Here is a 25,199-nt window from a genome sequence, read left to right on the forward strand (position 1 = left end):
TTCCTAATTGCTTGTGCTACCTGTTTACCAACCTTTTGGGATTCACTGGGAACACCCAGATTTATCTCGTCAATGTTCTGCAATCTGTCAACGTTTAAATAATATCTTCTTTTTATTCTTTGTTATCTGAAATTGACCATCATGGCACAAAGTGTAGAGCTGGATGAACACAGCAAGCCAGGCAGCATCCCAGGAGCACAAATGCTGACGTTTTGGGCCTAGACCCTTTGCTGATGAAGGTCAGCTTTTATGCTCCTAAGATGCCGCTTGGCCTGCTGTGTTCATCCAGCTCCACACTTTGTTATCTCGGATTCTTCAGCATCTGCAGTTCCCATTATCTCATGGTCAATTTCACATTTTCCTACATTACACTCCACTTATTATGTCTTTCTGCACTCACTTAACCTATCCATTGCGTCATCAGCAAATTTGAAAATCTTACCTTTTATTCTTCATCAAAATATTTTCTATGCTCCTTTATTTTGTATTATTATCCAAGCATACAAATTAGGAGCAGGAATAGATTATTTGGCCTTCAGATCTGCCCCACCTTTTTGATAAGATTATGACTGATCTGATTGTGGTCTGTACTTTCCTGCCACCCTTAGTGCACTATATGAAGATTTTAATTAATATACGTCTAATCATAAATTCTGTTCATTGTTCTTTATTGTGAATTGTGACTTTCCCACTAAATGCTTGCTTATTCTGTGTTTGAAAAGCATCCAAATCAAAGACACAGTATCCAGCTTGGATGAAATGCTAATGCACTTGGTTATAAATAGAGCAGTGTGAATCAACTCCTAACACTAAGGTTCTCCATCAAATTAGATGAGAGGTGTCACTAGAAACAAAATCCAAAATGTTCGAAGGTTTAAAACATTGATAACACAATAAGTCAGTTTGGGAATAAGATTGTTAATCTCTTTTGGGAGTTAAGATGTAATTTACAAAAAAAATCAAATTTAATTTCTTGTGGAAAATTAGGGATGTGTCTTTCACAATCATTCCTAGTTGTATAGGCACATTCTATCAAATTCTCAGCTGTTTGAACTAATTATATTACAATAAGTTTGTAATTTTAAAGAGTAAAGTGTTGGCCACTGCCATCACAAAATAATTAATATTGATACATAATCTCTTAAACCTGGACTAAATTTGGAATTCTTTCATTTTTGAGATAGGCATAGGGGAGAGAATGGGAAAAGTATACCAACAGACTTATTCATGTTGCAGGCCTCTCCCAATCTTCAAACTCTGTTACAAACAAACAAAAGGAAGTGGATGAAACTCTCCTTTGCAGCGATGTTATTTTGACATTCTTCATTTTCAAAATGCTGCAAGGTTGTTGCTACTGGTGACAGTGATGGTGATGTAGCTTGGCATTTCACTTTCCTGTCTGTCCTTTGTCTGAAGTTGAAGGATCTGCTGTCTGCTAGGGTTATCTTGGGATTCTTCAAGGGTCACCTCACCAATTAATGTATCACACACTTTGTTGCTGTTCCAGATCTGTTAATAGAAGAGTGATTTTTTTTTTCACTTAGTGATCAAATTAAGATTTTTTATTCCATATTTTGCTTCTATTTCACCATGAGGGATGTGGAAAGTGAATCAGTACTGTGCTATTGCATAGTGATTCTTGAAAAAGATACTGAAGGAGTTGTCATGTTTGATTTGTGCATGGAATAGAGAGGTTGCTGAGAATATTATCATCTGCACAGTTTGATGAACATGGAATAAACAGGAATAAGTCTACAGTTGGTCCTAACAAGGGGTGCAGGAAGAGAAATCACATATACTTGGAAATCTAACAAGTTTTTTTTGCTTCATCAATAACTGTTAAAATCTCAGGAAACCGATAACCTGTTCATGAATTGTATGATATAACTCATATCAGTCCTAACAACACTGTATCAAAAAACTGACCTATTAGGGTTTAACAGTTTTCCGCATGGCTTTCAGGATTATATTTCCAACCTGTTCCAAAAAGTAGTCATGTAATATTAACTTTGTTTCTCTCTCCACAGATGTTGCTACAGCTCCTGAGTTTCAGCAGTATTTTCTATTTTTATTTACATTTCATTGTACTTTTCAATTGTTTAGACGTGGCAAAGGATTACATCTGATAAACGGCCTGGAAATAGTTAATTCGGCCCAATCAATTCATACCTTTTTTTATACTCTGCTTTAGCCCACGTCTATCTTTTCTGACCTAAATCTACCATTCTACCCCTTCTCCTTTGTATTTTTGTCAGTTTGCCTCTTGTGTTCATCCATCAGGTTCACTAGTGTTTAGTTAGTAGAATATATTTTTCTTGCATCCTGTTAAACATTATTATGGATGTTTTTCTCATCAGTTGATAGACTTTTTCATTTTATTTTTCCAAGTTGTATTCTGAGACCGTCAAAATAAACTTTTCTCCGATATGCTAATTTAGTTTTCACCATATTTATGTTCTTTTCTATTATCTTAGAGAAATTTTACTATGGTCAGTGTTACGTAGCTATTCTGTTACTGAGCTGTTCTGGCCCATTCCCTACTTCTGGATACAATTGAGAATCTTCCTGCATTGGATTTTTCATATAATGGGTTGAATTGGAATCTTGTGCACATTTTTAGGAACTTTATTTGTCTTCCCTTTAGCAATCTTCTTTTGTTCAACTAATATTAAGGTATTGAAATACCACATGACTATTATTCTATGTCTTTTGTCAATTCCCTAACTTGTCAGAATAAGGATTGCCTGATGTGGCAGGGGATCTACCCAAGGAGTATCTGAGCTATGCACATCAAACTGATTCCAGATTTAATTCTTAGTTTATGCTGAGCTATCTGATCTTTGCTGCATGACTTTGAGGTAGGGAGTGACAGTGCAATGAGTTTAGTCAGAGTTGCTATTTGTTATTACAATAAAAGTACATTAAATATATTTCATTGATCCAAGCAATGGTTTAGCCTAAAATCTTTGGATTATCTAATCATACCCTGAGAAACAGTCTTAGAACTCAGTCAACCTCAGAATTATTTATTCACTATGATCTTCAACAGTGACTGTCAGCTTACCTGAATGATTATTGGAAGCTTGGGATTTCTCCTGTAAAAAATAGCTTTGGTGTCAAATTGAGGATTCAACGTGTCTTCAAAAATAGCTGTAGAGATTTTGTGATATTCGCATTTGAAAACTGCATATGGATCTGCTCCTGTAATATGCCAAGAAATTGATCTAATTATGTTTTACACCCTCTTACATGAAATATATTAAATAAACGTGCACAGTAAAATAAAGACGTATTGTTGAATGATTCTGAAAAGAGAAGAGTGAATACCAAAAGAACGAAATTACTAATTGTTTTCAACTTGCATTCCAAGATTCAACAGGTTTAATCAAGATGTATAATTGTCATGCCTTGGGATTTCTGACTGCTTGCTTAAGTTAAAATTATTAGGTGTCAAAACCTCCTAATAGGATATTACATTTGAGGCACCCAGTTTCTGGGACAAGCTGATTCAGATGACCGATCTGACTAGATTACTAGGAACAATAAAACGTGTTAGACTTAATGGAAATGGTGGGGTAGTGGTAGTGTCACTTGGATAGTAATCAAAACGTTTAGACTAATGTTCTGGAAATATAATAGTTGACATAGCCCACAGGCGCAGGTGGAATTTAAATTTAATAAGTGGGGGGAATAAAAAGAATCAACAACTAGTCTTAATAAAATGGTGACTTTAAAACTATCATCAGTTGTCATAAAATCCCATCTGGTTCACTAATGTCCTTTTGGGAAATAAATCTGTTATCCTTATTTAGTCTGACCTACATGAGACTCCAGGTCCACAGCAATTTGGTTGACTTTTAACCGCTCTTTGAAATGATCTGGCAAGCCACTCTACTCAAAAGCAATCAGGTATTAGCAACAAATACAAGCCCATAACCTATTAGAATTACAAACAAAATTCCAGAAGATGCTGTATGTTAGAATGCTTTTTCCAGAAGATTGAGTTTGATGAGCTGTCAGTTAAGAGACACAGCTAGTTGGATTGACAGTTTACTGGGTATATATCTGAATACTGGGAATTGGAGAAGGTCTAATGTGAATCCGGAAGTTTTTAAACCCAAATGGAGTGAGCAGAGTCTCCTAAACTGCCAGGCAGACCAATTTCAAAGTCTTCCAGGGAAGGAAATGCAGTAAGCCCATGAATAAATTATTCCAGTGAAATTTGTTATTTACTGTTACAGAGGGCGGTGTAGAAATAAAGGGGTGAGATTTATTTGATTATGTTCTAATTGTTAGACAAGAGAGTAGATTTATAATCAGCATAGTCTCATTAAAAAACATCCATTAGATCTCTTTTCAAAGATTGAATATGCAAATGTTGTGGGATATATATGACTGTCGGATCTAGTTCATAGAAAAAGAGCTTCATTCTTTCAGGGTCCAGACATGGCTTGGTGGAATGAAATATTAAGCAGTGCAGGATTTGCTTCAGTGGGACACTGGGGACATCAAACCTGAGGAAATATCTAGCACTGAATGAAAAGTGTAACAATGATACTGCCCTGTTTAAAGAAAGGTTTTGGGGGATTTTGATTCTCCTAAAGATAAATGATGTTAGTGCTGGGGTTGTTCCTGATGTGTTTTGTGGTTTTCTATATGTTTGTCCACATAACATTGCCAAAAAGAGTGAATTCACATTGAGATAATAAAGTGTGAGGCTGGATGAACACAGCAGGCCCAGCAGCATCTCAGGAGCACAAAAGCTGACGTTTCGGGCCTAGACCCTTCTTCAGAGAGGGGGATGGGGTGAGGGTTCTGGAATAAATAGGGAGAGAGGGGGAGGCGGACCGAAGATGGAGAGAAAAGAAGATAGGTGGAGAGGAGAGTATAGGTGGGGAGGTAGGGAGGGGATAGGTCAGTCCAGGGAAGACGGACAGGTCAAGGAGGTGGGATGAGGTTAGTAGGTAGGAGATGGAGGTGCGGCTTGGGGTGAGAGGAAGAACAGGTTAGGGAGGCAGAGACAGGTTGGACTGGTTTTGGGATGCAGTGGGTGGAGGGGAAGAGCTGGGCTGGTTGTGTGGTGCAGTGGCAGGAGGGGCCGAACTGGGCTGGTTTTGGGATGCGGTGGGGGAAGGGGAGATTTTGAAGCTGGTGAAGTCCACATTGATACCATTGGGCTGCAGGGTTCCCAAGCAGAATATGAGTTGCCTATCCTGCAACCTTCGGGTGGCATCATTGTGGCACTGCGGGAGGCCCATGATGAACATGTCATCTAAAGAATGGGAGGGGGAGTGGAAATGGTTTGCAACTGGGAGGTGCAGTTGTTTATTGCGAACCGAGCGGAGGTGTTCTGCAAGGCAGTCCCCAAGCCTCCGCTTGGTTTCCCCAATGTAGAGGAGGCCACACCGGGTACAGTGGATGCAGTATACCACATTGGCAGATGTGCAGGTGAACTTCTGCTTAATATGGAAAGTCATCTTGGAGCCTGGGGTAGGGGTGAGGGAGGAGGTGTGGTCCAGGAACTCCCTTTGGTCCAGGAACTCCCTACCTACGTCCGTGACACCACCCACGCCCTCCACCTCCTCCAGGACTTCCAATTCCCTGGCCCCCAACACCTCATTTTCACCATAGACGTCCAGTCCCTATATACCCGTGTTCCACATGCAGATGGCCTCAAGGCCCTCCGCTTCTTCCTGTCCCGCAGGCCTGACCAGTCCCCCTCCACCGACACTCTCATCCGCCTAGCCGAACTCGTCCTCACCCTCAACAACTTCTCTTTCGATTCCTCCCACTTCCTACAGACTAAGGGGGTGGCCATGGGCACCCGCATGGGCCCCAGCTATGCCTGCCTCTTTGTAGGTTACGTGGAACAGTCCCTCTTCTGCACCTATACAGGCCCCAAACCCCACCTCTTCCTCCGTTACATTGATGACTGTATCGGCGCCGCCTCTTGCTCCCCAAAGGAGCTTGAACAGTTCACCACTTCACCAACACCTTCCACCCCAACCTTCAGTTCACCTGGGCCATCTCCAGCACATCCCTCACCTTCCTGGACCTCTCAGTCTCCAACTCAGGCAACCAGCTTGTAACTGATGTCCATTTCAAGCCCACCAACTCCCACAGCTACCTAGAATACACCTCCTCCCACCCACCCTCCTGCAAAAATACCATCCCCTATTCCCAATTCCTCCGCCTCCACCGCATCTGCTCCCAGGATGAGGCATTCCACTCCCGCACATCCCAGATGTCCAAGTTCTTCAAGGACCGCAACTTTCCCCCCACAGTGGTCGAGAACGCCCTTGACCGCATCTCCTGCATTTCCCGCAACACATCCCTCACACCCCGCCCCCGCCACAACCGCCCAAAGACGATCCCCCTCGTTCTCACACACCACCCCACCAACCTCCGGATACAACGCATCATCCTCTGACACGTCCGCCATCTACAATCCGACCCCACCACCCAAGACATTTTTCCATCCCCACCCTTGTCTGCTTTCCGGAGAGACCACTCTCTCCATGACTCCCTTGTTCGCTCCACACTGCCCTCCAACTCCACCACACCCGGCACCTCCCCCTGCAACAGCAGGAAATGCTACACTTGCCCCCACACCTCCTCCCTCACCCCTATCCCAGGCCCCAAGATGACTTTCCATATTAAGCAGAGGTTCACCTGCACATCTCCCAATGTGGTATACTGCATCCAATGTACCCGGTGCGGCTTCCTCTACGTTGGGGAAACCAAGCGGAGGCTTGGGGACCGCTTTGCAGAACACCTCCGCTCGGTTCGCAATAAACAACTGCACCTCCCAGTCGCAAACCATTTCCACTCCCCCTCCCATTCTTTAGATGACATGTTCATCATGGGCCTCCCGCAGTGCCACAATGATGCCACCCGAAGGTTGCAGGATAGGCAACTCATATTCTGCTTGGGAACCCTGCAGCCCAATGGTATCAATGTGGACTTCACCAGCTTCAAAATCTCCCCTTCCCCCACCGCATCCCAAAACCAGCCCAGTTCGGCCCCTCCTGCCACTGCACCACACAACCAGCCCAGCTCTTCCCTTCCACCCACTGCATCCCAAAACCAGTCCAACCTGCCTCTGCCTCCCTAACCTGTTCTTCCTCTCACCCATCCCTTCCTCCCACCCCAAGCCGCACCTCCATCTCCTACCTACTAACCTCATCCCACCTCCTTGACCTGTCCGTCTTCCCTGGACTGACCTATCCCCTCCCTACCTCCCCACCTATACTCTCCTCTCCACCTATCTTCTCTCCATCTTCGGTCCGCCTCCCCCTCTCTCCCTACTTATTCCAGAACCCTCACCCCATCCCCCTCTCTGATGAAGGGTCTAGGCCCGAAACATCAGCTTTTGTGCTTCTGAGATGCTGCTTGGCCTGCTGTGTTCATCCAGCCTCACATTTTATTATCTTGGATTCTCCAGCATCTGCAGTTCCCATTATCACTGATTCACATGGAGAGATGTGCTGACATTTATTAGAAACACTAACTATGTACGTGGCTATAATAATGCAGACCTACACATGTAGACTGGGCCTTGTTTACTGACGTTACTGTACCTTATATACACGTAGATGATGGACTACCCTGATGCCATTTTACAAAGTGACTGAAGGTGGGGCAGGTGCATTTTTACCAGGAAGCATGCAAGTTATGTGTCATGTCTTAAATGTACAGGCCTGCTCATAAACTATAACATACCAACTCCTGTTTCAGGCATTCAAGGTCAATTTTGACATGGTTAAAACCAGATGAAATAATCCCTACCCTGCTTCAATAAAACAGTTTAATCCCAACGTCAGAAGAACACCACAACGATAGTTTTCATTTCCTACAGCAATTGTCCTATACCCTTTTTTGAATGCAGCTAATAATTTTATTGCCAACTTGTACCAAATTTATATCAGTGATAATGGGAACTGCAGATGCTGGAGAATCCAAGATAATAAAATGTGAGGCTGGGTGAACACAGCAGGCCCAGCAGCATCTCAGGAGCACAAAAGCTGACGTTTCGGGCCTAGACCCTTCATCAGAGAGGCTCTCTGATGAAGGGTCTATGCCCGAAACGTCAGCTTTTGTGCTCCTGAGATGATGCTGGGCCTGCTGTGTTCATCCCGCCTCACATTTTATTATCTTGTACCAAATTTATAAGTGTTTTTGTGCTGCCCACCATCTATGTTCATCAAGTGCTGGGGTGACGTTGTTAAGTATTGCTAGAAATGCAGAGTCAATCCATGGATCCAAGATCTTCAAGATCATGTCAAGTTATGTCTACACAAGCTTGAAATTCACTGGACATACCTCCAGAGGCATTCTGCTTTGGCAGGTCTGTTGCACTGTGAAGCTGGACCTGGGTAACAATCCGTGGGTAACGAATAATAATATTCCAACATGTCACCTGTGGCTTGTCAAGGGTCAGCTCCCTAGGGTTAAAGGTCAGGACAGAATGGAAAGTGTTATCAAGAACATGGCTACATTGCGTTCACAGTAGAGCACATTGCTGCTTTTCTCGACAGAGTCATCTGTGCATGGTCATCTTCAAGTTCTTCAGCAACTGTTGATAGACTGACTACATAGTGTAATCTATTCTGTTAATTCAATTAGTGAAGATTTAAATCCCATCATGATTGGCCGAATTCACTGAAATTTTAGCATATGAGTGGTTCTAACATGGAACAACCAAAACAAATAAATGACTCAGACTGTTTGTTACAGCACAGCTGACTGGTAGAGAGGGTCAAAAACCAAGCAATTCCTGCTGCTGGGGGACAGGGTTTTCATACAGTCACGGTTTTAATGATCCTACAGCCTGATTGGTGAAAAGGAGATGGGACAGCAGGGAAGCAGGCTGTGTTCAGTCTCACATCAGCATCTATTGCATGGTCTTAAAGAGCAAGAGGATTCTGGTCATCAAAACGACAAGCGATTGTAGAATTGGGACCCTGGATAGGATAAGAAAGGGTTGGTTATTAAAATTTCTTTGCTGCTGGAGCTGCTCAGCTTCATGGAACCGCCAACAGCTGTCTAGTCCTTGGGAAATCTTAGGAGGTCAGAAAGCAATCTGTTTGTGAGCTTTCTATTGATCCAGACACACCCAATTAACATGGTAGCGGCATTCACTTTGTCATCCACTTGCCATCCTGAGCATAATTAGGAATGGAGGTGGGATTCCCACAGTCAAACCTGGCAACATTATATTTCTTTGGCCACAGAATCACAATTGTTACAGTAAAGAAGGAGGCCACTTGGCCTCCATTGTGCCTGCACAGGTTCGAGTTTCCAGTGCCAACCTCCTGCCTTTCCCACATATTTTTTCACATCAACTCTACCCAAACAATCATCCAATACCCTCTCAACTGAACCGGCCTCCACTGCATTTCAAAGCAGTGCATTCCAAATCCTCATTTCCTGAAAAAGTTTTTTTTTCTCACATCACCTTTGCTTATTTTGCAGGCCATCTTAAATCTATGTCCTCTCTTTTTTTTTGCTTTTACAAAGCAGGAACTACTTCTACCTATCCATTTCAGCTAGCTCATATCCTTTCCATTTCAAGATGGGAAAATGCAGCTGCTGGTTTGTTATGCTATCTAGTTAAAGACAGGTCTAGATTTTCAGTAGGTTAGAGAGCCACCATATAGTGAAAATGGCAGAAGTTGCTTGAAGTTACAAGTCTCAGCCTCAAAGATGGCATGTTCCATTTCTGTGGAGATGGGAGTGGAATTGGTTCTGGATTAATATGTGTGATTTAGTATGTAAGTGATTTATTATGTACATCATAAATTCCTGTATGATCCTGGTGAGGTAAGTGTCTAAAATCCAAAATGTGCAGATTAGACGAGAGCAGTAAAAAGTACATAAACTCATTGGAGCTGTCAAACGACGGTTAGGTCTGTCTAAGGGTCTTGCCAAGACTGTCAGGACGATCTGGCAACATTGTCAAATTGTCATTTAAAACCTTCAGCCTTTACATCTTTGAAGATCGGTCTGAAATGTTAAAAAAAGATAGCTTTCTACTTCACTCTGCCCGTTGATATAGACCTGATAATTTCCAATACATGTATAATGCAGCATTACTGATTTCACAAGGTTCCAATAGTGAGGTGCTTTGCATTTTACAGTTTGATTGACAGCCTTAGGTTCTTTGATGTGGGATTAAGAATTCCAGTGTTGCATTTATATGACTTTTTTAAGAAGCTTTATTGAAGTGATGGAATTTAAATATTGTAAATGTGTTTTTTTTAAAGGAAGGTTTTTTTTTCTCAATATGACAAAGTCTGAAAAATACTTCATCTTAAAGAATTTTATTTTTACCCATCTGTGCATAGGTCCTGAGATCTGCTAAAGTGGATATTAAGTGAGATGGCACGGTAGGTGAAAGGGCAAAGGGTGATGAGTGGGAGACAATGGATTGACTTGAGATGGTATTAAGTTAACATGGGGCAATAAAGGGCAAGAGGAATGTTCAGGAATATAGGCTGTCACGACGATTATGGCGAGCCTGGGAGAGGTGGGCAGATGATATGGGTTGGCATTTATGGAACTTGGGACTGTATAGGGATGAAGACTATGTGTTAATCTTTATTTTAAACAAAGGACACAGCGCTGGTTTCCTGATGCTGACTTTCCACCCGTCCTGCCTCTGCAAATGGCATCTGCCTTGTGGCTTCACTGGTCACACAGCCCAACCTCAAATCCAGCCTGAAAATAAGTTGTACAGGTGACCATTTTTTAAAAGTTGGGTTTACAGAGCTCACACACCCAACCTAGGAACAGAGATCAGGGCCACAATCTCAACTGTAGATTAATGGAGCAACTCTGAGAGTTCAGATGTCAAAGACTGGATGAGGATATGTGTTTATTAGCATTTATTCCCAAAGCCCAATTGAAAGATTGCACAAGAGTAAATAAATAAAATTGTAAAGTTTGGCAATGAGCCTTCCGAACTTTTTGTAGCTGTCATTTGGCACCATGACAGCATCACACAACACCACTCTGAGGATCAAGCATTCTGCAATCTTACATTCATGAGTAGCAACAATGGAATGACACAGCACTAGGATATTAATAGGTCAGTAGATATCTTTGTTAGAATGTCAATGAAAACAACCCCTCATTATAACTTGATTGATCTCCAGGGACAATAATATTATTAAAGTCACTTTTATTCCAGTGTTCTGTTTAAGCTAAGGTTCGCCAAGGGGAAATTAGTTTACAACTAATGCAAATCGATCACTGTCTTATGATGAACACTAGCTAGCTGAGGCAACTTAGACTATTTATATTTACAGTACAGATCATTACAATTGAACTGTCTCAGAATATTCCACCCAAGGAAAACTCTTATTATAAAAACAGAAATTGCTGGAAAAAGTCAGCAGGTCTGGCAGCCTCTGTGGAGAGAAATCAGAGTTAATATTTTGGGTTCAGTGACCCTTCTTCAGAAATGAGATGTAGGTAGAGGGCACAGACAGTAATTGATTGGTGGCTGTTGAGATAAACAACACAGAAAGGAGCAGTTATATTGTGCATTTTTAAAACCAACAAAACCAAAAAATAGAAACAAAACAAACTTTGGAGAAACAATATTTACACAACTGGAGTTCCCTGCATCCTATCAGTATTCGTAAAGCTTTATTGACAATCCTTGCAGTGTGTTTACTATGATTTAGAAAATTAATTGGAGATTAGACAGAACAAATCATAAGAAAAAGAAATCTGAGGCTAAAATTTGCAATGTTTTTGATTCTTGTCTTAAGGATCAGATGCTTTTTGACAGGATTAGAGCCTTAGCTTTATTATTGCATCCGATCCATTGCAATAGAAGCAGACAAGTGTTCTCATCAGGTTTTAAAATAATCATAACAGGAAAGCAGAACACAGAGAAATGTAGAGAAATTGAACCAAACACAGTTGACATCTGAGTAACATTGATGAGGTGGTAATGTAATCACCATATATTAAGGTTATGTCACTGGATCCAGGTTAATATTCTGGGGACATGGGTTTGAATCTCACCATGACAGATGATGAACATCAAATTTAATAATATCTGCAATTAAACACTATAATTGGAAGCTTTGTTGTTAAAAAAAAGGTTCATTAATGCCCATTAGAAAAGGAAATGTGGTTGATTGCCTCACCAAGCTGGTTCATTGTTCAGCAGACATTTCATTACCTGCTGGGTAACATCATCAGCACAGCCTCCAATGAAGCGCTATTGCGTTGTCCCACCTGCTATTTAAACTCTGGTGTCGGTTGAGCTGGACTACCTCACTTCTGGATTTCCTTTGCAATGGAGTGTACATGGGATCCAGCTTGTGGGTTGTAAATGATGGGGCTTGTATTTCACACTGCATGGTAATACTTGGTTCCTGAGGCATCCACGCAGGTTGATCAACAATCCACAAGCTCGAATCCACATGCACCCCGCTGCAAAGGAAAACTAGAAGTGAGGTAATCCAGCTGAACGGACACCAGACTTTAAATACCAGGCGGGAAAACACAACAGCGTTTCATCAGAGGCTGCACTGATGTTATCCAGCAGGGTAACGAAACATCTGCAGAACCACGAACCAGCTCGGCACCAGCCACAGAATCCACAACCCGAGCTACAAATCTACTCCAAAACCTTAGAAAAGGAAATGTGCTGTTCTTATCTGGTCTGAACCCACAAGTGACTCCAAACCCACAGCAAATGTGGCTAAGTCTTAGCTCCCCCCGTATTAGCTAAGAAAGTCACTGAGTTCAAGGGCAACAAGGAGGCAGCAGATCTGAGCGATGCCAGTGACACCAACATTTTAAAAAGTCAAAGTAGAATATTTCCCAAAGGTGAACTAGATAAATATTGGAAGGAATCAAAGAAACGTTGGGATATGGGTAAAGTACTGTTAGGTGTACTTTGGAATAAAAATCCCAACGGATCAAATGGCCTTATGCATTTCACTATTCTATGATTCTAAAGTTTCATAAATTGTAACATTGCATTAAAATGCAACTATCATTTTTCATATTATTCAGATGTCAAAAGTATGTCACTTTAATAGAAATTAATTGCTGTGAAATGCTTTAACTTCGTACTACAGTATTAAATTCCCAGCAGACTTGTCTGCAGTACTGCTCGGCGACTGCTGGTGGAGCCCTTGTACCCAATTATTACCACCGCCACCAGCAGGAATGCGTGTGCACTGCAGCCTCCAGCCGGCTAGTTATTGGTTTAGCCTATCCGACAAATCGTGGAGAATATTCAGCTACTTTATGTGTCAGGGATGAGATTTAATTAAGCGTGTAGGCAAGAATTTAAAATTATTTCCCAAATGCCTAAAATTTTACTGCAGCAAGTCCTGCAGTACGTGGCAAGAGTGTTGCAGATAAATGCAAACAACAGTTGTTGGTAAAGGTAGATGTAAAGACAAAGTCGGGAATTTCTCCATACTTAGTAATGGAATTATGAAAGAAACCAAAATACAAATAAAACAGTGCAATTCATTTAATATCTCTTTTAGAAGTAATGACTTCAGTAGATTGATGTATTATTTTCTGCTTCAATAACTAATTAACAATCTGGTGCCAGAGTGCTGCAGTATCAATTCAGAATTGAAACAGTAATATCAGGCAACAGGAAATGCAATGTCATCTATTGACTCAACTGAGAGTATTTCCCCATTTTATACATGTGTTGGACAACTATACCAATCTGAAATTTGATCCTTCATTCGACAGTCTCATGTAATGTTAAAGATATTTTTCATAAACTTACTCAGACATTATGACACATTAATCTGCTCATTAGCCTACATTAATTGAGCATGGCTTCCAAATGTTAAAGCTAGGTTTTCAGCTTACAATGAAGTTACACAATAAGATATTGGTGGTACACAAAGAGGCCCTCTTCCAAGATTTTTGGAAGTTCCTACAAATGGAGGCGGGGTGGGGGCGTGGGGTAGCTTCTGTAACTCAATAATTAAAAGGGAGGTAACAATGTGTAGACAGAAGACAGAGAATTATAGAGCAGTGAATCTGACATTGGTAGTGGGGAAGATACCAGAATCCATTATCAAGAATTTTAAAGCAGAGCATTTAGCAGAAATGAGTATTATGAGGGCCATAATTTTAAGGTGATTGGAGGATGGAATATGGAAATGTCAGAGGTAGGTTCCTCTCACAGAGAGTGGTGGGCATGTGGAATGCACTACCAGCAGTGGTAATGGAGTCAGATACTTTAGAGACATTTAAGCAACTCTTGGATAGGCACATGGAGGATAGTAAAATGTAGGGTATTCCGGGTAGATTAATATTAGTAGGATAATAGGTCAGCACAACATTGTGGGCTGAAGAGCCTGTACTTTGCTGTACTTTCTATGTTCTACGTTCAATGTTCAAACAGTGGTGAAATCGGACACAGTCAGTATGGATTTACAAAAGCAAATTTATGAGTGACAAATCTACTGGAATTCTTCAAGTATGTAACTAGGACGGCTGATCGGGGAACAAACGGATGTGGTTTATTTGGACTTTCAGAAGGCTTTTGACAAAGTTTCTCATGGGGTGGCACAACAGCTTGAGCACTGCAGCATCACGATGCCAGGGACATGGGTTTGAATTCTAGCATTGGGTGACTGTGTGGAGCTTTGCATATTTCCCCCAGGTGTGTGTGGGTTTCCACCAGGTGCTCTGGCTTCCTCCCACCGTCCGAACATGTGCAGGTTACGTGGATTAGCCAAGCTGAATTGCCATTAGTGTCCAGGGATGTGCAGGCTGGGAGGATTAGCCATTGGAAATGCAGGATTACTGGGATAGATTGGGATGCTCTTCGAAGGGTTAATGTGAATTTGACACTTGGGGATTCAATGATAAGAAATTAATGTGTAAACTTAAAGTGCATGGGAGTTGGGCGTAGTCTATTGAGATGGATAGAAAACTGGTTAGTGGACAGGAAAGAAAGAGTAGGAATTAATGGGTCTTTTTCTGAAAGGCAGGTCACTGTGGGTCACTGGGGTTGGGAATACCCTAGCTAATGACAATGTATTCGAGATTTAGATGAGGGAGATAAATGTAATATCTCAAAATTTGCAGATAACACAAAGCTGTGAGCAGAATGCAGAGATGTTGCTGTGTGATTTGAACAGGCTGATTGAGTGGGTAAATGCATGGCATATGCAGTGTAATGTGGATAAATGTGAGGTTATCCACTTTGGTAGCAAAATAAGAAGGCAGATTATGATTTGGATGACTATAAATTGAGAGGGAACTGTCCAACGAGACCTGGGTGTCCTTGTGGACCAGTTGAAAACAGCCATGCAGGTGCAGCAGGCAGTAAAGAAGGCAAAGTGTATGTTGGCCTTCATCGTGAGAGGACTCAAGCAATGGAACAAGGCTATCTAGTTGCAGTTATACAGGGCATTGGTGAGGCCTGAGTTGGAACATTGAGTGCAGTTCTTCTCTCCTGAACAGAGGAAGATGTCTTTTGTCATAGAATGCAGTGAAGGTTTACTAAATTTGATGCCTGGAATGGTAGGACTGATGTATGAGTAGGATTTGAGTTGGTTATAATTGTATTCACTGGAGTTGAGAAGAATGAGGGGGGCGGGCCACGGGATCTCATTGAAACCTCTAAGATTCTAACAGGACTAGACAGGTTAGATGTGTGGAGGATGTTCCCAGTGGTGGGGGAATCCAGAAAAAGGGGTCATAGTTTAAAGGCAAGGGTTAAACTTTTCAGGACTGAGATGAGGAGAAATTTCTTCACCCAGAGCTCTAGCTCATTGGGAGTGTGGCACAATTTTAAACTAAAATCCTAGGCAGGAAACCCAATGGATCAGACAGAATGTTAATTTATCACATGGACTACAGGACTTTGGTGAGGCCTCTTCAGGAGAACTGTGTGCAGTTCTACTCGCCCTGCTATAGGCAGGATGTTATTAAATGGAGAGGGTTCAGAAAAGATTTACCAGGATGTTGCTGGGAATGGAGGTTTTGAGTTATAAAAATAGACTGGGACTTTTTTCACTGGAGTGTAGGAGGTTGAGGGATAACCTTATGGAGGTTTATAAAATCATGAGGGGCATAGATAGGGTGAATAGCAATGTTTTTTTTATTCCCTAGGATGGGGGAGTTCAAAACTGGGGGGCACATCTTTAAGGTGAGAGGAGAAAGTTTTCAAAAAGGACATGAGAGGCAACTTATATACACAGAGTGGTTCTGGTCGCCACATTACCAAAAGGATGTGGATGCTTTGCAGAGGGTGCAGAAGATGTTGCCTGGTATGGAAGACGCTAGCTACAAAGAAAGGTTGAATAGATTAGGGTTATTTACATTAGAAGGAAGGAGGTTGAGGGGGGACCTGTGTGAAGTCTACAAAATCATGGGAAGTATAGACAGGGTGGATAGCAAGAAGCTTTTCCCCAGAGTCGGGGACTCAGTCACTAGGGGTCACGATTTTAAGGTGAAAGGGAAAACATTTAAGGGAGATATGCGTGGAAAGTTCTTTATGCAGAGGGTGGTGGGTGCCTGGAACACGTTGCCAGTGGAAGTGATAGAGGTGGGCACGATAGCATCATTTAAGATGTATCTGGACAGATACATGAATGGGCAGGGAGCAGAGGGATACAGATCCTTGGAAAATAGGCGACAGGTTTAGAGAGAGGATCTGGATCAGTGCAGGTTTGGAGGGCCGAAGGGCCTTTTCTTATGCTGTAATTTTCTTTGTTCTTTTGTTCTTTGTTCTATTCCAATCAGAGAAGAGATAATTAGTTGCCTAAATTCCTGCTATGGGACATGCAATAGAAATCGTCTCTAACAAGAATTTCAGTCCAGAACACAAATACATACAATGTGAAAATTAAGAAATTGTTAATGGTTGCAATTGGAAATTTACATGACTTGTGCATGATTATTCAAGACAATGTCAGTGTCATGGGTGCTCAAAGACAACGGATGATAAACAGAACATGGATTGTCCTCAAGGAAGCTCAGCTTGGTCGGACAGATGGGGTTAAAAAATCCAGTGACTTATGCTAAAGAGTCCAAGGCTGAGAGCAGGCAAACAGAGTCGGTGAAGGATGCAAAAAGTAAATGTGGTGTTTTAGAAAAGAAGATTGGAAGAGATCCGAGTGTCGAGCTAGTGCCAGGTGGGCAAAATGGATTCCTCCTGAGCTGGATAGGAATTCATGTATGATTTAATTTGAGTTCCATTTTGATTGGTGGCGCCCATTGGTGTGCAGTGTGTAAAATTTCTAATATTCCTCATTCCTGCTTGTTTTGTATGGGCTAAATGTCTGCCTTATTTCAAACAATAAAGTAGAAGAAGAATTCTGGATGTGCGATTTGGAAACAAAGGATTCTCATAAGTTATTATGGCAAGTATGTGTTATCTCTAGGTTCCTGGTGATTACCTGCACCTAGAGGCTACGTCCGTATAGATCCTCAGAAGGAAATCACCCTCGATGTATGGTTCAAAGGTGGTCGGGGTGATGACATAACGACCTTTTCTCAGGCATGCTCGCAGAGAAACACTTCGCGTATTGATGTAGGTTGACCCAGATACTTTCTGATGTGGACTGTGCAATCTATACTCTCGGTTGAGTTCCACCTGAAAATGAGCACAGAGTTTGACAGCTAAAGAAAGGATAAGTAAACTGCTTTCTTTTAAGAATCTTACAGCTCCCCAGAGTTAAAGATTTCCAGTTGTTTATCGTTATATTTCTCTTTTGTTCTCACTCAGTTTGCTTTGACTTCACCATGAAGGAGTACTTGAGCTCCTAGACTGGAGTTTCCAAGGAGTGGCCATCCCATGCAGAATGCTATTCCACTCTTGCATTAAAATATAAGAGCTCAGAATTTCCAACAGGGAGGTTCTGATCAAGGCTCCTGCAGAAAGGGAAGCTGTACTTCCTCTGACAGGTCCCTGGTAATGCACAACAGCTGAGCGAAGGTAAACATGTCCCAGTTTTCAGACCAGCCAATAGCTATATTCTAGTAATTTATAATTCTAGCATTAGAGACAGCCACTTTGACAGCTCCTGCAATAAGGTAAGTAACTAGTTTAGTGTGAGTTCTGGTTCCGGAATGGCACAGTACCAGGTGGGTGGTGGGTAGGGTGTTGGCACGGAGCATGCCAGGTTGGGTTGGTGGGGGGAGGGTGCCAGCATAAAAGGGACTTAAGTGGCCCAGTTAGCTGATGAAGTGTATAGGGTTGGTCAGGGTGGGTGGGAGATGGTGGGCATAGTTTTAAAGTGAGTGGAGGTAGATATAGAGGAGATGTCGGGGTAGGTTCTTTACTCAGAGTGTGGTCGGGGCATGGAATGCATTGCTGGAGAGGATAGTGGAGTCAGCCTCATTAAGGGCATTTAAGCGACTATTAGATAGGCATATGGATGATGGTATAAAGGTAGGGGTGAGGTTAGATAGACCTTAGGATTAGGGTAAAGGTCCGGCACAACATCGTGAGCCAAAGGGCCTGTACTGTACTGTGCTGTGCTGTGCTGTGCTGTTCTATGTTCCATGTTCTAACCACAATTGTCATGACTGACTAGGTTTGAAGGGTTAAATGACCTAATTCTTTTATTATTTTCTGTAAGAGAGAGGAAATTTTAGGTCCAACTGGTTTTCTGTGTTTCTAAAGTTTCTTGTTATACCCTTTCAATTAGTTTAACGATGTGATTCTGTTATCCAAACCAAGATTGATCCTTACTCCTGTTCATTTTAACGGCATTCATTTGACTAATCAAGGGGTTTATAATCACCATCCATAAGAGCAAAGATTCCTTTAAGATTTCTAACTCCTGCTTGTTATCTAGTGATCATCCGAGGCAAAGTTATCCTGTACAAACTTCTGGTGAGGGCAAAAGCAAGCAGTCTATTGACAAATGCTGCTGTAGTTTATGCATGAGTACTGGTTGACAGCCATGAAATGTTATCCTGCCTTTTAGAAGATAGGAAATATAACCGACATTCAAAAAAGCATATCAAATCAAACAAATCTCAAAGAAGAACCGAGAAACATTCATAGTATCACCACCCACTGAGTGTCTCTTTATTAAATTCCAAGTGTTTACTGCAGGCAGTTCCCACAAAGTATGAAGAGAGTTGAAGACATTTCTCTTGCCTTGAAGATACTGAAACCAATGGTCAGATTACTTCCTTTGCCTTCTTTCCTGTGAATACGTGTGTCTCTCTGCTGCAGAGAAATCAGCACTTCATCCTCCTTCTTTGTGACATCAAATACGTACTACATCAAAGAGAAATGAAAAGCTTTTTTCAGTTGTCACTTATATTCTAGTCGATGGTGCCAATATTTCTGCTACCCACCCCCACATCCTGGCAGGATGTGTTCTTTTGCCCAGGCAAGAGGCTGCAAAGATATGGACTTTTGCCTCCAACTGGTTCATGAATTTCAATGCCCCTATAGGTACTGTGGGCTGCTTCATGCCTGAATCAATCTGAAATGCTTGCAACAGGGATATTAGAATGGCACTGGAAACTACATTCACACAGTTGATATGAAACTAGTTTGGAATCAGAAGCATGATGGTCAAATGGCCTCCTTTAAAAATCTATGAACAGTGACTGGCAAGGCCCAATAAACAACTATGCATGTCACATTTCCTATCTCCCACTCAACTATGTCCTTATCTGACTACGATTGTATTGTCACTAAATTACATTCAGATAAAGGTCAGTTTGTATTCTGAGATTTTATCCATTAGAACATTTGAGACTTATTTCAAATTATTTCATTTTGCGTGTTTACAATTAGAGATTACGTTACTTTATTTTATCAGTCTGAGCTTGGGAGGGCAGTAGTGAAAGCTATGTTTAAAGGGGATAATCATGTCTAGTAACCTGTCTGTCTATATGGCCAAAAAACAAAACCAGATAAACAACCACATAAATATTTTACATCTTATCCATGTTGCTAACAAGAACTAACTAACCTTGGCCAAAAGTGACTTATTTTACTCCCAAAAGTGAATCTCTCGAGAGAAATTTATTTTCTCCGCATTACCTGCTATGTGGGTCCATGAGTGTAAACGTTTATGTGTTTTGGGTTATTTAGGGGAGTGAACATTTACATTTTCACATTACTAACCCTGTATTAACCAGTTTTGCATTTTTATTGAGTAAATTTTGTTTATAAAAAAACTTCATTGTGGTTTATTAAAGAAACTTGCAGATGGGTCTTTTTATTCTAAGTCTAATGTAAAGAAAACAGGTGATTGCCCATGCTGAGAACTGAGTTAAACAATTAAATATGTGATGACCCATGAAATAATGAATTGAGAGAAAGAAAATCCATGCCTCCCAGCCACAACAGTGGACCAGCCATTATCTTACCCATGTCACATTTCCTATCTCCCACTCAAATCAGTATGTCCTTATCTGGGATAACAGGGTGTCGAGCTGGATGAGCACAGCAGGCCAAGCAGCATCAGAGGAGCAGGAAAGCTGACGTTTCGGGCCTAGACCCTTCTTCAGAAATGGGGGAGAGGAGGGTGATTCTGAAATAAATAGGGAGAGAGGGGGAGGCAGATAGAAGATGGATAAAGGAGAAGATAGGTGGTGAGGAGATAGACAGGTCAAAGAGGTGGGGTTGGAGCCAGTAAAGGTGAGTGTAGTTGATGAGTTAGGGAGGGGATAGGTTGGTCCAGGGAGGACGGACAGGTCAACGAGGTGGGACGAGGTTAGTGGGTAGGAGATGGGGTGGGGCTTGAGGTGGGAGGAATGGCTAGGGAGAAAGAGATGAGCTGGGCAGGTTTTGGGATGCGGTCGCGGGTGGGGAGATTTTGAAGCTTGTGAAGTCAACATTGATACCCTTGGGCTGCAGGTTTCCCAAGCGAAATATGAGATGATATTCCTGCAGCTTTCAGTTGGCATCATTGTGGCCATGTAGGAGGTCCAGGATGGATACATCGTCCAAGGAGTGGGAGGGGGAGTTGAAATGGTTCGTGACTGGAAGGTGCAGTTGTTTATTGCAAACCGAGCATAGGTGTTCTGCAAAGCAGTCCCCAAACCTCCATTTGGTTTCCCCCATGTAGAGGAGGCCACAACGGGAACAGTGGATACAGTATACACATTAACAGATGTTCAGGTGAACATCTGTTTGTTATGGAAGATTATCTTGGGGCCTGGGATAGGGATGAGGGAGGAGGTGTAGGGGCAGGTGTAGCACTTCTTGTGGTTGCAGGGAAAAGTGCCAGGTGTGGTGGGGCTGGAGGGAAGTGTGGAGTGGACAAGGAATGGTCCTCTGGAAAGCAGATAAGGGTGGGGAGGGAAAATTGTCTTTGTTAGTGGGGTTGGATTGCAGATGGTGGAAGTGTCGGAGGATGATGCGTTGGATTCGAAGGTTGGTAGGGTGGTAAGTAAGGATGAGGGGTTTCTGGATTGGTTGTTATTATGGGTAGGGGGTGTGAGGGATGAGTTGCAGGAAATGCGAAATACACAGTCGAGGGCATTTTCCACTACTGGGTAGGGGAAGTTGTGGCCCTTGAAAAACAAGGACATTTGGGATGTCCAGGAGTGGAATACCTCATCTCAGGGGGAGATGCAGCGGAGGTGAAGGAATTGGGAATGGGGATGGCCTTTTTGCAGGAAGGTGGGTGAGAGGAGGTATATTCTAGTCGATAGGCTTGAAATGGAAATCGTTTTCCAGGTTGATGACAGAGATGGAGACAGAGAGGTCCAGGAAGGTGGGAGAGATATCAGTGGGAGGAATTGAAAGAGAAGTTGTTGAGGGTGAGGACAAGTTCGGCGAAGCAGATGAGGGTGCCAGTGGAGGCGGACTGGTCAAGCCTATGGGACAGGAAGAAGCAGAGGGCCTCTAGGCCATCTGCGTGGGGAATGCAGGTGTATAGGACCTGGGCGTCCATGTTAAAGATGAGGTGTTGGGGACCAGGGAATTGGAAGTTTTGGAGGAGGTGGAGGGCGAGGGTGGTGTCACGGACGTAGGTAGGGAGTTCCTGGACCAAGGGAGAGAAGATGGAGGAGTCGAGAGAGGTGGAGCTAGGTTCGGTGGGACAGGAGCAGGCTGAGAAAATGGGTTGACCAGGGCAGTCAGGTTTGTGGATTTTGGGAAGGAGACAGAAACGGGGTAGTGCGGGGTAGGGTGGGAGGTCACCTGAAATGATGAGGTTGTGGATGGTTTGGGAGATGATGGTTTGGTGGTTGGGGGTGGGATCATGATCAAGGTAGCAGTAGGAGGAGATGTCAGAGAGCTAGCGTCTGGCCTCGGCGATGTAGAGGTCATCTCCATCTCCATCACCTGGAAGCCGATATCCATTTCAAGCCCATCGACTCCCATAGCTACCTAGAATACACCTCCTCTCACCCACCTTCCTGCAAAAATGCCATCCCCTATTCCCAATTCCTTCGCCTCCACCACATCTGCTCCCAGGATGAGGCATTCCACTCCCAAACATCCCAGGTGTCCTTGTTTTTCAAGGACCACAACTTCCCCTCCGCAGTAGTCAAAAATGCCCTCGACCGTGTCTCCCGCATTTCCTGCAACTCATCCCTCACACTCCCTCCCCGCAATAACAACCAAACCAGAATCCCCCTCATCCTCACATACCACCCCACAACCTCTGAATCCAGTGCGTTATCCTCTGACATTTCCACCATGGGCAATCTGACCCCACTACTAAAGATATTTTTCCCTCCCCACCCTTATGTGCTTTCTGGATGCACCATTCTATCCGCGACTTCCTTGTCCAGTCCACACTTCCCTCCAGCCCCACCACCCCCGGCCCCTTTCCCTGCAACCGGAGCAAGTGCTACACCTGCCCCTACACCTCCCCCCTCACCCCCATCCCAGGCCCCAAGATAATCTTCCACATCAAACAGATGTTCACCTGCACATCTGTTAATGTGATATACTGTATCCACTGTTCCTGTTGTGGCCTCCTCTACATCGGGGAAACCAAACGGAGGTTTGGGGACCGCTTTGCAGAACACCTACGCTCGGTTCGCATTAAACAACTGCACCTATTTCCCGATATTCCTCCAACATCATCCGTAAGCTTTTATTACACTGTTCCCCAGAAAGCCTACCCAGAAGAGTCACTCAATTCTATAGATGCAAAATATTCCAATACTGTACCTTTCACAAACAGGGCTCTTCAAGTATTCTCACCTGTGGATTTTGCAGGAATGTGTGCTGATAATTCGTACAGCCCCCTGCACGGTTTAGAAGTGGGTCTTCGTGTCTACTCCAAGTACCACGGAGTATCACCTCATCCCATGTCTTGCGAATACTCAGGAAAGAGGTGTTTATCATTTGACAAACTATTACATTGGTGATGTATTTATACCAGTCTTCAAATGCCATCCTTAGATAAAATCCAGAAATACAGGGCTATGTAAGGGACGTGTTAACAAGAAAACAAACATAAAGAGCACCTTTCCATCAGCTTTTGAGATTCGGTGATTGGCTTGTCCTATACTCTGGCATTTTTGAAGAAGATCTATCACAACATGAGTAGAGTTTTCTTAAGTGGAATAAGTTAACCTTTCCTTAAAAGATGGTCAATAGCATTTATGATATCAATTAGGAACAGAACATCAGAACACTTGCGAAAGATGCAAGATGTGAAATAAAGATCCTAATATATGCTCTGGAAAATTAGGATTTTATACACCTGGGGAATTTGAGATCAGGATAATACTACTGGACTAATGCTAGAAGCTACTGTAGTGATTGTAATGAGGCCAGTCAGGTGAACCTCATAGAATATGAGTTCCCTGATTGGTGCTGTTAATCTGGTCCAATCAGGGAGCCCTGAATGACAGGCATAAACAGGGGTGTCAGACATGCAGCACAGAAACAGACTCATCAGTCCAACTATTCCATGCTGACCAAGTTTCCCAAACTAAACTAGTCCCACGTGCCTGCATTTGGCCCAAATCCATCCAAACCTTTCCTATTCATGAACCTATCTGAATGTCTTTTAAGTGTTGTGACTGTACCTGTTTTCTCTATCACTTCCTCTGGCAGTTCATTCCACATATATGTTGATACTCTAAAAGCTGTGTTGACGGCATTGGATCAGCGTTAAGGACTTTCAATGTGTGAATAAAGGGTCACTTGGTGACTGGATACTGGCCTCTGGAGTTATTTAAGCTGTTATTCTTGGGCAGAAGGTGAAATTCAAAGAAAATGGATAAAATCTCAAATTCAAAGCTAGCTTCAGTCACGGTGACCACAAAACCGTTGTTGGTTGCTGTAAGAAGTTTTCTGGTTCACTAATGTCCTTCAGGGAAGCTAATCTGTTATATTTGCCTGACCAGGCCTATCTGTGATTCCAGATCCACAGAGATATAGTTGACTCTTAACTGCCCTCTGTAATTGCACCTGGAAGGGCAATAAATGCCATCCTTGTTGGCAATGTCCACATCCCATGAAAGAGTCAAGGATAAACAAAAGCCAGCAAGGGCCAAATGTAGATTACAAAACATCACAGTTGAAAAAAGATAGAAGCACTAAATCAGCTGAAGATTGCTGATGCCTGCTGACATGCAATTCCATGGGCTTTTCTATCTTTTCAGTATTTCCTTTATGTTTCGAAGGTGGAAGTAGATTTTGGGATCACAAATGATGCGGAATCAATGTCTTTGAATTTAGGTTTCATTGCATAAAACCTCAAGTGGTCCAATTCAGCAATTATACATTAGTTTCTCTCTCAGTAGGCCATGAGTCGATGGAGCTCTTTTCCTGAAAAGGTGTGGAAGCAGTTGGAAGTTGTTGAGCAGTCCTAAGGCTGAGGTAGTTTTTTTTGTTAAACAAGGGAATGAAAGGTTATCACAGAAGAGCAGGAATGCAGGAATGCAGGTTTGAGGCTTCAATCAGACCAGTCATGATCTTATTGAATGGTGGAGCAGGCTCAAGAGACTGAATGGTATAAAGCTGCTTCTAATTTGTTTGAGTTGATTTTTTATTTTCATGGAGTTGAAAAGTATAGCTGCTGACTATAAAGTGAAACTCCATTGATACTTGTCGAACAATTTCTTAGCCGCAGTCAAAGATAACCCTCACATATACCAACATGGAGCTCCTATTTGTCACAGGTGGCACCCTCTGTGTGTCCTTGTGCTCCTTAATTTAGATGATTTGTGTGGAGTTCAGAACAAAGTGAATAGTATTTGTGAAGGCAACATAGAATGATGTTTTCTTTTCTCATGCTGGTTCC

The 25,199-nt window shown here is 42.6% G+C and overlaps 1 protein-coding gene across 1 annotated transcript in view; it reads right to left on the reverse strand.

The window, feature by feature from the left end:
- Positions 1-284: 284 nt before the first annotated feature.
- The window catches only part of LOC125458821 (calpain-5-like), a 122,761-nt gene continuing 97,846 nt past the window's right edge, over positions 285-25,199 (reverse strand). The window contains exons 8-13 of the mRNA XM_048544526.2: positions 23,147-23,342; positions 19,124-19,246; positions 17,412-17,608; positions 8,323-8,444; positions 3,065-3,201; positions 285-1,509 (exon numbers count right to left, since the gene is read on the reverse strand). Of these exons, the coding sequence (XP_048400483.2) occupies positions 1,330-1,509; positions 3,065-3,201; positions 8,323-8,444; positions 17,412-17,608; positions 19,124-19,246; positions 23,147-23,342 (955 nt within the window). The 3' untranslated portion in view covers positions 285-1,329. The remainder of the gene's footprint in view (positions 1,510-3,064; positions 3,202-8,322; positions 8,445-17,411; positions 17,609-19,123; positions 19,247-23,146; positions 23,343-25,199) is intronic.

The sequence above is a fragment of the Stegostoma tigrinum genome, chromosome 15 (genome assembly GCF_030684315.1).
Source record: "Stegostoma tigrinum isolate sSteTig4 chromosome 15, sSteTig4.hap1, whole genome shotgun sequence".
NCBI classification, from domain to species: Eukaryota; Metazoa; Chordata; class Chondrichthyes; order Orectolobiformes; family Stegostomatidae; genus Stegostoma; species Stegostoma tigrinum.